At 36.2% G+C, this 14,835-nt stretch overlaps 2 protein-coding genes across 2 annotated transcripts; one reads left to right on the top strand and one right to left on the bottom strand.

Moving 5' to 3' along the window:
• Window positions 1-374: 374 nt before the first annotated feature.
• LOC132167742 (cysteine-rich repeat secretory protein 55-like) lies at window positions 375-4,127 on the top strand. Its single transcript, XM_059578767.1, has 2 exons — window positions 375-734; window positions 3,576-4,127. The coding sequence occupies exons 1-2, from the start codon at window positions 400-402 to the stop codon at window positions 4,015-4,017; spliced, it is 777 nt and encodes a 258-aa protein (XP_059434750.1). The 5' UTR covers window positions 375-399; the 3' UTR covers window positions 4,018-4,127.
• Window positions 4,128-7,975: 3,848 nt separating this feature from the next.
• LOC132191515 (asparagine--tRNA ligase, cytoplasmic 2) lies at window positions 7,976-13,745 on the bottom strand. The gene is made up of 8 exons (XM_059606578.1): window positions 13,025-13,745; window positions 12,153-12,389; window positions 10,822-11,400; window positions 9,461-9,646; window positions 9,296-9,360; window positions 9,065-9,194; window positions 8,880-8,938; window positions 7,976-8,390 (listed from the first exon to the last, which is right to left on the bottom strand). The coding sequence occupies exons 1-8, from the start codon at window positions 13,463-13,465 to the stop codon at window positions 8,207-8,209; spliced, it is 1,881 nt and encodes a 626-aa protein (XP_059462561.1). The 5' UTR covers window positions 13,466-13,745; the 3' UTR covers window positions 7,976-8,206.
• Between the last annotated feature and the right edge of the window lie 1,090 nt (window positions 13,746-14,835).

Here is a 14,835-nt window from a genome sequence, read left to right as displayed (position 1 = left end):
TATAACCACTTTCCTCTTCAATTAAAAAAAATAAAATAATAAAAAAATCTCACTTGGTTGACTCTTGTTAGTCGAAAATCTCTACTACAACTACTGTATCCAAGGAAAATGGTTTGCCAAACATTTTATAATACTCTTTTTTTGATGGTTGCCAGCTCCTTCAAAGCATAATCATAAAAATTCAACAAAAACATAATTGAGATCAACCCACAAAAAGTTGGGGAATGACTTTCTAGAAACATGTCTTGTTTTCCACTCATTGAATTGGTAGGGAGCAAACAAGTCAAGAATGTCTGCTGGGGTATCCCCACACCCACTTACAATCCCAAAGACCTCAGCCTATTAAGAGAAGAACCTCATGGAATGAAGCTTCTCGTGAGCTTCAAAGGAGGAAGTACTATGAATTCAATACCCAAAATTCTTCTTCTCTTGCTAGCTCTCTGCATTTGCAGTGCAGAATCTGCACATCCTTTGGGGCAGTTTTGCAATAGTGATACTAACATTAAAAGTGGTAGCAAAATATCAGCAAATATTGATCGCTTATTATCTGCATTGATTTCCAAAACCTCCTCCAATGGCTTTACTTCTACTTCTTATGGTAAAGGGAAAGACAAAGTTTTTGGGCTGGCTCAATGTAGAGGGGATGTCGGCAGCACAGACTGCACAAGTTGTATTCAAGATGCAGCAAAGCAAATCCGCCATCTCTGTCCAAACGAAGCTGATGCAAGAATCTGGTAATCTTAAATTGTCACTTATCTTAAAAGTTTCAGCTTTAACAAAAACATGGTTCGAATTCGGGACCTTTATTGTCATACCATATTAAGGACAGAGTTTTCTTCCAAACTGGGTTGAATAGATTTTCTCTAACCTAATTTATAAAAATGATATGTATCTTTTTTGGGAAAAATATAAAAAAGCCCTCCAAACTATCAGCCGTTTTCGATTTAGCCCCCTGATGTTCCAAAAGTCATAAAATAGCCCCCTAAACTACCAAACTGTCGCATTTTGGCCACTCCGTCAGTCTGGACGGAAACTACAAAACGGTGTCGTTTGGTTACGGGTAAGTTACAAAAATGTCCTTTTTTTTTTTTCTTTTTTTTTTTTTTTTTAAGGAGTAGCAAAACGCCCGTTTTGCTCCCAAAGCGCCGTTTTGCTTAGGTTAATTAAACCCTTGTTCAGCGTTTTCCTTCCACGCCTGAACAAACCTTCTTCTCGGCTCAGACTTCATCTTGTCTCAGATGTTGGGTTCAACTCCTCTGGAGAGAAATATGGTTTCATCTCCTTCTCAATCGCTTAGGTTCAACTTCTCATCAGAAAAATCTGGTTGCAATGCTTGCTTTCGTTTCGGATCTTCGAGAGGGTTTACTAGATCTGAGCTTGCAGAAATATAGATTAAGCAAAACTTGCGGCATCTCAACAAGTTTTGTGGGTTTGAAGCTCAGTGAGTATGAAGTTTCTCTGATAAACATCGCTTAAATGGATGCCATTATAATCATTTTCAGCGCATTAAAATCCAGTTTTTGGGTTCAATATTCATGAAAGGCCAAGTTTCAATTTCAAATAAACACAAACACCATCGGGAGTTCATTTTAGCTCCGTGAACAGAATCTGTGGAAGAATAGTGCAACTTGATAACAACCTCATTTCACGAAATTACAATCCCACATAAAAACACCCTCAAATCTTAGCCTCTAACTATTGGACAATCCTAAGAGAACCGGGAAAAAAAAAAAAATACTCCAAGGCAGAAAACAACACCCAAACCCATCTATGGGAATTGAATTTGGTTTTTCTCTGCAGTAGCCGTGAAATCAAAGCACGTGAATGTTACAGATCAACAACCCGGCCAGTGGGTTTTGACGGAATGATTTCTGGGTTGGACAAAATGATTTTTGGACGGAATGATTTCTGGGTTTTTGGGTTTTGTAGGACGACGGCGTGAAGACGGGACGACGAACGATCGGCGTGAGGGGGACCACCGGCGCGATGGGCTGGATCACCGGAGCTGTGCGTGTGGAGAAGAGAATCGGCCACGGCTGTGCGTGAGGGGGAGGGGGGGAGCTGTGCTGCGTGGGATTGATTGAGAATGGGGAAAAGGGTTTAATTAACCTAAGCAAAATGGCGCCGTTTTGCTTAGGGTAAGTGAACCCTTTTAGGAGCAAAACGGCGCCGTTTTACTCCTCCTTAAAAAAAAATAAAAAAAAATAAAAAAAATACATAGAAAGGCATTTTTGTAACTTACTCATAACCAAACGACGTCGTTTTGTAGTTTCCGTCCAGACTGACGGTTTTGACTAACGGAGTGGCCAAAATGCGACAGTTTGGTAGTTTAGGGGGCTACTTTATGACTTTTGGAACATCAGGGGGCTAAATCGAAAACAGCTGGTAGTTTGGGGGGCTTTTTTATATTTTTCCCATCTTTTTTTTTAAAAAAATAACATGTAAGATGCATATGAGTTTTAGTATTATTTATTCTAACTTTGTCCATACTATTAAAAAAACTCTGTCCCCATATTAAGGACAGAGTTTTCCTCCAAACTGGATTAGAGGAAGTTCCTCCAACCTAATTTATAAAAATGACATGTGTCATTTGAACATATGAGATGCACATATTTTTTTAAGGATCCGTGCATGCTACAGCCCGAAAAGACCGCGTTTTGGGCAATAAAAAAAGTGTTTTTAAAGAAATAATATAAATATTAAAACGATCAATAATTTAAAAAATAAAAATATTAAAAAACAAAAACTACTAAAAAACTAAAAATAAAAAATGAGGTGGCGAGTTGGCCAAGGGGTGGCCGACCACCCCATTTTTGGCCAAAGGAGTGGCTGAAGCCACTCTCATGGCCTGTCTAGGGATGGACGAACCACCCCCATGGCCTTTGGGGGTGGTCCGGCCACCCCCAAAAGGCCAAAAAAATAAAAAAAAATGTTTGCTTTTGGGGTGGCCTTCCATTAACCAGAGCCTGGGGTGGTTTCGCCACCCCTATGGTCGTGGCAAGTGGCTGGCCACCCCAGGCCCTTGGGGTGGTCCGCCACCCCAAACCCAAACCTTTTTTCTTTTTTTTTGTCATTTTTGTGGTGGCCGAACCACCTCCAAAGCCTATGCGGTGGTTTGTCCACCCCCATACCGGCCATGAGGGTGGCTAGCCACCCTTTTTATTATTATTATTATTATTATTATTATTATTATAGTTTTTTAATATTTTTAGCTTTTTAATTATTATTATTTTTATTTATTTATAATTTTTTAGTTTTAATGAATTTTTTAAACCTAATTTTTAATGGTGGAAAAGGGTACCGTTTAGTAGAAAATTGTACCATTTTCCATTACAGCATGCAAGCCAGATCTTTTTTTTAATAATAAGGACAAAGTTGAAATAAGTAATATTAAAAACTAATATGCATCTCACGTGTTTAAATGACACATGTCATTTTATAAACTAGATTGAAAGAAATTCTTCCAACCTAGTTTGAAAGAAAACTTTGTCCCTATATTAAACAACCACAACTTATCTAAAACGTTTAAGCGGATAAAAAAAAAAAATTTAATCATTTAATTTATATTTTAACAGGTACGACTTTTGCTTTTTACGTTACAACAACAAGAGCTTCATTGGGGACCTGGATACATCTTTTGGTATATTCTATTGGAATGTGGCAAACGTGACAGATCCTAAGACTTTCAACAAAGACCTAGGAGCCCTCATGGATGAAGTCAGGAAAGATGCTGTTGAGCCTAAGAATGAAGGGCTTGGGAAAGGTGACACCAAAGTGTCACCATTTGTGACAGTTTATGCCTTGGTTCAATGCACAAGGGACCTAGCTCCCCTAGATTGTGCCCAGTGTTTGGCCACTGCTGTGGAGAATTTTGAAACCTTTTGCAGCAACCGCAAGGGATGCAGAGTTCTATATAGCAGTTGTTATGTCCGGTATGAGATCTACCCTTTTTTCTTTCCACTGAATTCAAACAACGACAACAAGGCTGATACTCTAATGGCCATAGTTTATCCATAACTTCTTTTCCAAGCTCAGCTGGGAGGGCAAAGAACACAGCTTGAAATGAAGATCTCTGTTACTCTTGGTGTGTGTGAGAGAATAAATGTCAAGTGCTTGATTTCCGGTCTTACTGGCCTTGCTTGTTGTTCATTGTTCTATTTCTTGCTTTATTTTATTAGCTGCAGTTGTATTGTCATTTTATCATATTCTCATTTTATCTCTCCAAAGGCTATTTAGGTTTTCAAATTATAATTTTTTTTAAAATGTACTTCTTATAGATATATTTTTCTTTGATTTGATTTAAAATCTCACTTTTGGTATGTGAAAATCATAGAGCCAAACTCACTTTCAATCTACCCATCTAGTGTAGTCGGACAAATATCTGAGAGCATTCCCAATGAACTCTCTATTCCTTGATTAAAATTTGATTAAAAAAATTCATATTTTGTAGTTTAACTAGGCTCAGATTTCCTAGTAATCGGATATTTTATCCACCTTTAACTGACGGTCTCTAGACCTGTCGACTGTCGACATAGCATCCATTCGAGACTCCGGCCTCCAGTCAAATATTTACAAAGAGAGCACTAAATGCCAACGAATGATAAAGATTCTGATTTTATGCGAGAGCTGCTGTGATTGTCATCCAGTATGCATTCCGCACCTTGCAAATAACCAACCACTTTTAATTTATTTTTTATTTACATTTTTTTTTTTTTCTGAGCTCATATTCATATAGTTTTTTTTTTTTTTTTTTTTTATTTCTTTTGGTGAGTGGTACCCACGGCATACAAGACACGAATCACGGATGGGAATTCTCAGCCGTTCGATTAGCTTGTTTTTTTAGAGCATCTCTAGCAAAATTTATAAAAGACTAATAATAGTTATATTATCAACCCCCTTTTTTTTTCTTTTTTTTTTTCCATAATAATCATTGTAAAAATTTTGCTATATTAAATTTTAATATTTGTTACCGTGAAAGTGCACATTCTTCTCTCTTAACAAACAATAAAAATTATCAGGTTTAGGATTGGCCTTATTAAATGAAAAATATCTTGTATTAAGCGTAGTGTTTAAAACAATGGAAAAAAGGGGTTAGATTGTTTGTGTTTGAAGTGCTCCTTGTTTTCCCGTCAGGAAGCACATCATGACATGCTCGTAACGGGACTGAAGCTGAATTCATTGCTTTCTCGTTAGATGCATCATTAGGACGGGCTCATAACACAACTTAAGCTGAAGTCTCTGTTTTCTCGTCAGCTGCTTTGTCAAGACGGGCTCGTAACGGGACTAAAGTAGGACTTCCTATTTTCTCGTCAGATGGATCGTCAGGATGGGACACATGACACAAATAAAAAGAAGCTTCCTGGTATCTTGTCAGATGCCCCGTCAAGATAGACTTGTGACGAGGATGAATTCTTTTGTTCTTCCTGTCATGACTGGACTTTTTTCACATTAAGACATGGACATTTCCATATCTCGAATTTGTGAAGTTTTGTTTATCATGTCATAATGTGAAATCCCGTTAAGACGCGAAGAGTAGAATGTTTTCTCTATAAAAGGTTTTTCCTGTTACTGTTCGAAGCAGACTTTTTGGAAAATATTTCTCTAAGCAGTCTCAAAAAATTTTCTCCGAGCTATGTGTCTCGTGAGTTGTTTTTACAAGAGAGGATGTGGTGAAAATTTTGGGCTGTCCTTTCTCTTGGTTGGTTTATCCTCATTCCACAATACACAATGATTCCCATTGCTACAAGGTGAAAGAGTCTACCATAGGGTCGGTGAGGAGATGCGCTCCATGAAAATGGTTAGTTAGGAAACAAGTAAGAAGCTTGTTGTTTTTACTGAGTCTAGAGATTCTCAAGGGTTGTGAATATTTTCTACTATCTATAATCTTAATTTTCATATAGTAATTTTCAGGGTTTGGCTTCCGTGGAGTGGTTTATCCCTTTGATTGGTTCAAAGGGTTTTCCACTTCGTCAACAAGTTGTTGGGATTATGCCCTGAATCCCAATGATTATATATCTGTGTTGACATTTCAAATGTTTATAATCAATATAGATGTTATATTCATTGATTAAAATGAATTGAGCATATAGCATATAAAATGTCTTTTACATGCTTATTACCATGTTTATCATATTTGTTATGCATATGAAAGGTCTTAGGATTACATTGAATATGGCTATGGGTGTGAGTAATTTGGTTATCACACAAGGTCATAGTCCATAATCCTTGTATCCTCAAAGTATAAAGTTCATAGTCAGTAAATCGAACTGGGCATTCCATTTTGAGTAATACTGTTACATATCGAATCTTAGTGATCTACCTTGATCAAGCGAAGTAGTGACTTCAGGATTGATGTGTAGTGTGCTGAGAACCTAAGGCATTGAACGGACCAATGAGTTGTCTTTTCATAAAGATATTGTATATTGAGAAAACAATAAACTCCTTAAAGACTATTTATACCTTGATTCTAAATCCTGAGAAGTTCGTGAACTTAGATGTGAAGTGTTGATTACTTAGATGTATCATAGAGTAAGACTTATCGTCGGTCAACAGAAACTCAGTGCGTTGGGTAATCACATCTTACATTGTGGGAACACCAAATTCAAGAGGGAATCCAAATCTTTTGTTAGTAAACAAAGAGACAAGAAATTTCACTTGAAATAGATTTTATGGATATTATTCTTAGAGTCTTCGGCCGAAGCGTTTTGGTTGGCATACCAAAATATATACATGTGTCTCTCACATGTACGATAATAGCATAAAATCAGTGACTCGAGGATAAAAAGGTAGATAATTAAGTTGTAACGACTTAGGGAAAAACGTTAGCCATATCTGCGCTATTACTCCAAAATGACTAGTCAATTTAGAGCTTCTCTAAAATTCATTATAAAGCCTAATTTCACCTAGTAACTAAGTAATGTGAGACTTAGCACCCATGACTATCTTTATAAACCACTCACTCTATGTGGGCTTTTTCTCATCTTCCCAATATCGGACCGGAGTGTTACAAACTTCCCCTTTTAAATTCTTGATGTCCTCATCAGGGCTACGTCGTGCAGTGCTCCAACACCACATGACCTGAAGTTACTAGGTCAGAATGGTCGGAAAAGAAATGCACTCCATGAAGATGGTCGGCTAGGAGACAAGCTGGAGGCATGTTGTTCTTACAGAGTTTAGAGATTTATAAGGGTTTGTTAGTATTTTCTACTGTCTGTAATCTGAATCTTCGTATAGTGATTTCCTAAGTTTTGTTGCCCCACATTGGTTTTTCCCTTTGATTGGTTCAAAGGGTTTTTCACTTTGTCAACAAATCTGTGTTGTGTTTGTGTTAATGTTTCTATTGTTGTGTTGTTTTAATATTGAGCATTGCAATTTTATTTTTCTTTATATAAACTGCATGTGTGCTTGATTTGGAGTTAGAACATGATCCTTGTGTTTTATCAAGAAAAAATAACAAATAGAGAAGAGAAAGACACTAATTGCCCAAAATAAGCAAATAGAAAAATAACTCTGAAAGACTTAAATTTATTTGATAGTTTAAATTGAATTGGAAAAAAAAAAAAAAAAAAAAAAAGACTAAATGTCTTTATATAGTCTAGGCATCTCATAAAATAAGAAGGAAAATGAAAAGCCAAACCTAATTAGAAAAGAAAAACAAATCCTAATAAGAAAAGAAAAACAAATCCTTATTGAAAAAGGAAAACTAAAGTATGAATAATAAATCCACTTTTTTATTATTATTATTGTTATTATTATTATTATTCTCCTGCATCAGTTCTTAAGTTAATATTTTTTTGCATGTGTGTGTATGTGTGCATATAACTATCATAGCATGTATGTATATATAACACAAGTTAATATATTTATGCGCATATATTTTATGTATAAATGAGCATTTAATGAGCTTAACGAGTTGAGTCGAATTTACACGAATGTATAAGAGATAACACTTGCAAGCAACCACATTGAAAAAAAAAAAAACACAAACTTTAGTAGTATTCCTTTTATAGCATAAATTTTTGTTATATACATTTACTTAATTCATGTGATCAAGTGAACATTGAAGGGCTCAAGGATAAACTCTGCATATGGGGGATGCTCTTCTTGGATATGTACACCATAACACCATATATGTTTAGACATTTCCCCCTGTACTGAATGCTGGGACATCTTCATTGCTGAAGCCAAATTCTTTCCTTAAACCTGATTAGCAGTCGGCTTTGGCATGACTTCTGGGAAAAGGGATAACATCTCTAACATTAGTTAGCCCAGTGGCCAAGAGGACCACATGGTCGAGGCCAAGACTGAATCCAGAGTGCTCGACTGTTCCATGCCTGCGAAGATCTAAGTACCACTCGTACTGCTCTCTTGGCAACCCCAATTCCTTTATTCTGTCAACATAAGAGAGAGAAAAGATGTCAACATAAACCATCGATGATAGCCACAGATTGAACCAAGAAGACAACATAAGGATGTATCACTTTAACTTCAATTGTTCATACATAATGTCATGTGAAAAATAAATGTGAATTCTTTATTTCCTGAGCAACAACAAATGACCTGCCAGCATTAACCTCCCAATTCAAAAGCCATTTGAACATGACTGTTGAACTTTCTGAAGCCGAGTACTACACCCATTTGACTAATAGGGGGAGGGCCAGCAGTATCATTGTTTATGGAACCACACGGATCCAAGGCAAAATGAAGAGTAAGCGTGCGTAACATTTCTTTACAGACAAGAAGTGCTGTCAATAATTAGTTCATCATTTGATTTACTGATCCAGTTGTCAACTTCTACGACATCTGATACAATGAAAGTACTAGATATATATAATGCCCTGACAAATGGCTAGAGAGGGGGTAAAGTAGAATTTCATTACCTTGAATCTAACTTGTCGAAACGCTCCTCATTTTGGCTACCAGAAATCAATGTTCCAGCCTGCAAAGAAATTTTGTCCAGGTTTAACACCAGCCTAAATTAAAACTTGGATTTTATACAGATAGGAAACCTCACTGAAAGGCACTTCACTGTCTAAAAGACACAAACAAACCCATTTTAGCTCACCTTTGGTACAACCATATCAAATGCTGCGACTGTTTTTCCGTCGTCATTCAGGCGTGCATAAAAAGGCTTAGCTTGTTTCGGATAATTGTATATTATTACAGGCTTCTTGTGGATATCCTCCACCAAATAACTGTTAAGGCACAAATAGGAGGTAAGCACTCACTACATGTAGAGGTCTCATTTCCTACCTTTCAGACACTCTCATATCCAATTATTAAAAAATTGGCATACCTTAGATGCTCTGCTGTTAGAGCAGCACCCCACTCAAGTTCGGTTTCAAATTTCTTATCTGTGACCTGGGAAAGAAACGGTCAAAGAATATTTAAAAGGTAAAAATTATTCTAGGTGAAAATAGTTGACAGACTGATATGTGAAGAAACTTATAGCATGATATACCTTTTTTAAAACGTCTACTACGTCATTGTAGGAGACCTTTTCAACTGTACTTGATATCAATGACTGAAGACGATCAATGCAGGTTTTGTCACTTCGTTTTGAAACAAATGTGATATCATCAGAACAGTTATCCAGAATCCATTTGCAGAGGAACTTGAAAAAGTCATCTGCACAGCTCATTGCATCCTGAAAATTCCTCAAATATTTAATATCAGAAAAAAAAAATGAAGTCTGTCATCGGTATATGAGAAAGGAATACAAAAGTAAAACAGAATTACAATTTCTATTTGGAGATCTAGTTATTATACTCAGCAAGTATAGAAACATGTTTGACTCCAAATTAAACACATGAATTGTTGCAATAAGGGAGTTTACGGGGAAAAAGGTATAATCAGTTAGGGGACTATTCTTCACTATGGAATTGAAGTGCAGATTAACGAGATGAAAATTTTAGAAAGCCAATATCAAGGAGACATAATAATAATATTAAACCAAACTTGATGAATGACCTGAAAGTTGAAACTTAATTTTCAAGAGTCACTGAATGTAGTATACTCATTTTCTTCTATGCGAATAACTATTTATAAAGCATGCATGCAGCAGTAATAATAATATGAAGGAAAAGCTTAATGGTCAAACTCCCTCCTAGGCCCTCACTGAACGGTGAAGTTCACAATCAAGATTATTGCAAAATGAAAGGGTAAGAAGGATGGAATAATTGTGCCCCTTAATTATTCTATTTTTAACCTCTGATTGACAAAAAAAAAGTAAGTTTTTCCAGAGACCAACCAATCTATATGGTTTGGTGAGAAGGCCAACAGCAATCAGTCCTAAAGTGGGTCAGTTCCTCACATTATGAAGGATTATTGTCTCCTATTTCAGTCTACATGGGCAAATGGAACTTTTCCGTGATTCTTTTCTTACTTAGGGCTTTTATTTTCTACTTTTTGATTCTATTATCTTAAAAAAATTGTCTGGAATACTTTGATCTGTTTCAGAGTTCAGCTATTAAAGAATAGACTTTGCCCAACATCCCAACATCCCTATATCACAGTTTCACATGACTTCAACAGTATATCATATTCAAAGTTGTCAAGAATAGCATTTAAAGAGACTGACCAACAATATAGGAGAACTATTCTAATCAACCATTTAATAGATAAAGATAGAAAATAATTCACATATATCGTGCTTCCTAGTTCGACTTCACAGACGTAAAACCATATCTTACATCAAAATCAAAGGTCATGTGTTTCTATAAAATATATTCTCCTCTTGCTCAACTATCACTAGATTTGACAGGCACATATCATGTGATCAATTGGAATACTTTAAAAATGCCAGAATAAATTAGCTTATACCTCTAACTGTGAAAAAGCCATTTCAATCTCAATCATTGACATCTCTGCCACAGGTTTTGCACAATCTGCCTGAAATCTGGGTCCAATTGAGTAAACATTTCCAAGGGAACATGCATAGCTCTCCAGGTGCAGGCGACCAGAAACAGTCAGATAAGTTTGGCAGGAGAAGAAATCTTCGGAAAAGTTAACTTTCTCAACCTTTAGTGAAGTTCCTGGTTTTGATTTTTCTTTTGCTTCTAACTGTGATGCTAGTTCATTAGTTTTCCTTAAATCCTGAACTGCGGCAGCCAGTGCTTCCTTATTGCTGTCACTTCTCTTTAGTTCTTCAACCAGATTACTCTTCTCGTTTACAGCAGACTTAATAACTTCAAGGCTAATGCCTTCAATTTTAGTATTGGCATTTGGCTTCCCCATTTTAACTGCTTTTCCGAAAAGAGTCGTAACCACGAATTTTTCAGTAAATCCTTCACTGTCTGTGGTCGTGATAATGGGTACTTGCATGTAAAGGAACCCATGGTTATGGAAGAATGTATGACTTGCAAAAGTCAGGGCATTACTAATTCTTGTAACAGACGCCACCTGGATAGTGTGAAACATGTCAAATAAAGTAGAAAAACATTAATTGGCTCTGATTGTTGTGATAGAAAACTACATTGCAAGAGTGGACTCTTTAATAAAGGTAAAAATATTAACAAGCTGTGTTACTGAAGTATTCACATGATAAAGGACAAAACAGGCTCATTAGCACATTCTATTTCCTAGAAGTAGTAACTTAATAATTCAATTCCCACAATTCTGAACATAGTTAAGAGTTGTTATCATTTACTTTCCTACATAGGCTATGAATCATTGAAATCATTCTAGTATAATTTCAAACATGGAGAACTGGAAAAGTATATTGGGAATGCATAATACAACAAGAGTTAGGCATACTTTGCTCTAAGTTGCTGTTAGCTATGTTTATAGTATGGTCCTAAAGCCAATAATAGCATGGATCATATTGGTCAAACATTTCATGAACACAAAAATTATCTCAACACTCAGCAGAAATTATAAATGAATACTATAAGATTGGGCTACATCTAAAGAGAAATGTTACACTACACACTCCCACTCTCACATTCCTAAATGCATACTCTCTGACGTGGTACTAAAAATCACCATTCAATTTTGAATGGATTACTATTGAATTTTGGATTAAATGGTGATTTTTAGTGCAACGTCAAGGAGTGTGGGAGTAGAAGTGGGAGCGTGTGTAGCATTTCTCACAAGGACTAGCCAAGAACAAGTAAAATAAATACAATAAAATTGTAATGGGATTTTCAGTTTACCGTAGTTGTCCGAGGTCGGAAGTGGGAACAATCCCTTAGCATATCAAATGGTAATTTTTTCTTTGATAATGGATACTTATCATGTTCCACTGTCCCTACATGAAGAACTTTCTCTGCTTTAAGCTCGATGACATGTTTTCCCAGTACTGATGGCTGCACCAATACACCTTCCACCAGCATACAAGTTCCAGTTGGCAGGAGCTGGCTGATGGGAGCTACAGCAGCAACTACAACAACCTGAGAGATTTTAATCGGTCAGAAAGATGATATATAATCTTAGAGCTGGTACATAACTCAACTCAACTAAGCCGTAATCCCAACAAATTGGAGTTGGCTACATTAAACCTTTTTCCACTTGGCGCTATCTAGTGTCATAAGAAAACAAAATGACTTAAACGCACTATGTGCAGTCCCACCCAAAATTTGAAAGAAAAGATAAAATTTGAAATGTAATACCTCAAAACTGTGGGTTTCAGAGTGTAGAGTAGAAGTAAAGGACTTTTTTGGGCCCTTAGAATCGTACAATATATTTTGGCAGGGCAATTTTGCAAGTATTGTTTCTATTCATACATGCAGAATCTCGTACAATTGTTTTTCGTTTATTGTATGTCTTCAAATCATACCAGGAAGGGGGTTTAGGCTCATGAGCAGAATACAGTTGGCTATAATTTAAACTTGGATACTTTCAAGAGGAATTTACAATCCCATTAATCAGCAGGCATATCAACAAGCATTGAGGATGCATTGCACGAACGAAACATAAAAACTGAAGATTACTTTCAAGAAAAATAATGATTGATACTATGTTTGATAACAGCAAAATAGGAACAGTTGTAATATCATAAGGAAAAGAGAGAAAAAGGTTGAAGTACCTGAAGACAAGCAACACATGAACCATCACTAACTTGCAAAAAAGCAATCGAAGGCGATGGGGGTGGGGGTGGGCCGGGTGGCCTAGGAATCACTTGCTCCAACTTTTCGCGAAGATGGTAATTCCCACCACCAAAAACTTTCAGAATCGACCTGAAAAAGGGTATCCGAGACTGAAGAATTTCAACACAGCTCACATCTTTCGATCCCGTTTCATCAACCCTTTCATCGGTTTTTGGCGGTGGCAGTGGCAGTGGCGGCGTCGCAGGCTGTTCCGTCACCGCCTTGGAAGACCTCACCCACCCCCCTATCACAACTCTCTTACCAACCAATCCCACCCCGCCATCTCTGCTTCCCAGTATAGTTTTCAAGACAACCCGGTTCGAGTACTTGAAACGAGTCACGTCCACCGGAGCGGAAACCGCAGGTTGTTTCGTGGCCATTTAGAGGTGAAAAAAGAGAGAAAAGAAAAGAAACAGAAGAATATGGATGGTGGGTTTCGGGAGCTGAGCTCTGTGGGTCGAGTTGAGGATGGTAGGTTTCCGGAAGGGACATGGTGGATGGTGATATAGAGGAGAGATTGGATGCTTTCCTTGGGAAGCAACGTTGAGGAGGAAGAGGTTGGAGGGAAGGGGAAAGGGATTGTTTCCCATTTTTGGTTTCTGTAAATCAGAAAGACAGAGGAAGAGGAAGATGTTTGGTTTTGGTTTTCTTCAAAGTTGGGACAACGGTAACCCAACAATATTGATAAATGTCTCGTGCCTTTTTCTTTTAAAAGTTTTTACTCATTAGTTTGTTATTTGAATATTTCCGGAGGAGAAACACAAACAAGATGGATAATATTAGACTTCTCAACATTTTTTTTTATTTTTTATTTTTTTCTAAATAATCTGATTCATTTAATAAATAAATGGATTTATATTACTTTTTTTTATTAAATGAATGTAAGGTTCAGATCATTTGAGAAAAAAAAAATTGAAAAAAAGTGTTAAGATATTTAGCTGCCCTCATTAAGTATATGAGAGAGAAACTAATGGCAATCCACATTCCATGATATAATCAAGAGAAATGACTGGCGCCACATTTACGTTCACTCGTATTTTTTCAAAAAATATTAGAAAAAAGCTATTGAGAGATGGAACTTGAAAATGCTTAACATTTATCTAGGTTTAGGGTGTGTTTGGTATTGTAATTTTATAGACAATAAACATAATTTTAAACTAAATCGTAAAAAATGAATTGTTTGGGATTGCCTTTTTAAAAAATTAGCAGAAAATTTGTTTATCTTTATTTTTATTTTTTTCAAATAATAGGTAAAGAAGTGTTTTTTGAAAACGCACAATTTTAAAGGCTAAAATGCGATTTTAAAAGTCAAACCATAATTTTACAAACGTTTAATTGTGTTATTAAGACTGAAATTGCACATTTTAAAATTACCATTTTAAAATCGCACTTTTTAAAATTATAAACCCAAATGAGCTCTTAATTGGGCAGCACTAAGAGAGTAGTGGGTTGCATAGTTAGGCCTCGTTTGGTTCGCGGATTGTCTAGTCCATTGGAAAAGGATTAGCTACCACTGGGATTAGCTACCACCGGGAATAGATTAGTTAGTCCTATTCCTTTGTTTGGTTGTAACGCTGGAATAGACTACCTAATCCTATTCTTTCGTTTGGTACAATGCAATATGTTGGTGAATGGAATTGTATTGTGATCTTATTTCCTAAAATACCCTTATAATATAAATACAATTTATATTATTAAGGACTTTCATTCTTTTTTTTTTTTTTTTGAAACATAAACAATTTTACTATAA

The sequence above is a fragment of the Corylus avellana genome, chromosome ca1 (genome assembly GCF_901000735.1).
Source record: "Corylus avellana chromosome ca1, CavTom2PMs-1.0".
NCBI classification, from domain to species: domain Eukaryota; kingdom Viridiplantae; phylum Streptophyta; class Magnoliopsida; order Fagales; family Betulaceae; genus Corylus; species Corylus avellana.
Note: the sequence above shows the minus strand (reverse complement) of the source record. Positions and strands in the feature narration are given on the sequence as shown.

Bases quoted from the DNA above. Each gene is read 5' to 3' on its own strand.
- LOC132191515 (XM_059606578.1), bottom strand. From the start codon at position 13,465: ATGGCCACGAAACAACCTGCGGTTTCCGCTCCGGTGGACGTGACTCGT. The intron at 9,647-10,821 runs GTATAAGCTAAT...AGGAATTTTCAG, and splicing joins TGGCTTTTTCACAGTTAGAG to GATGCAATGAGCTGTGCAGA. The intron at 8,391-8,879 runs GTAATGAAATTC...TTATGTTGACAG, and splicing joins TTCGACAAGTTAGATTCAAG to AATAAAGGAATTGGGGTTGC.
- LOC132167742 (XM_059578767.1), top strand. From the start codon at position 400: ATGAATTCAATACCCAAAATTCTTCTTCTCTTGCTAGCTCTCTGCATT. The intron at 735-3,575 runs GTAATCTTAAAT...ATATTTTAACAG, and splicing joins GAAGCTGATGCAAGAATCTG to GTACGACTTTTGCTTTTTAC.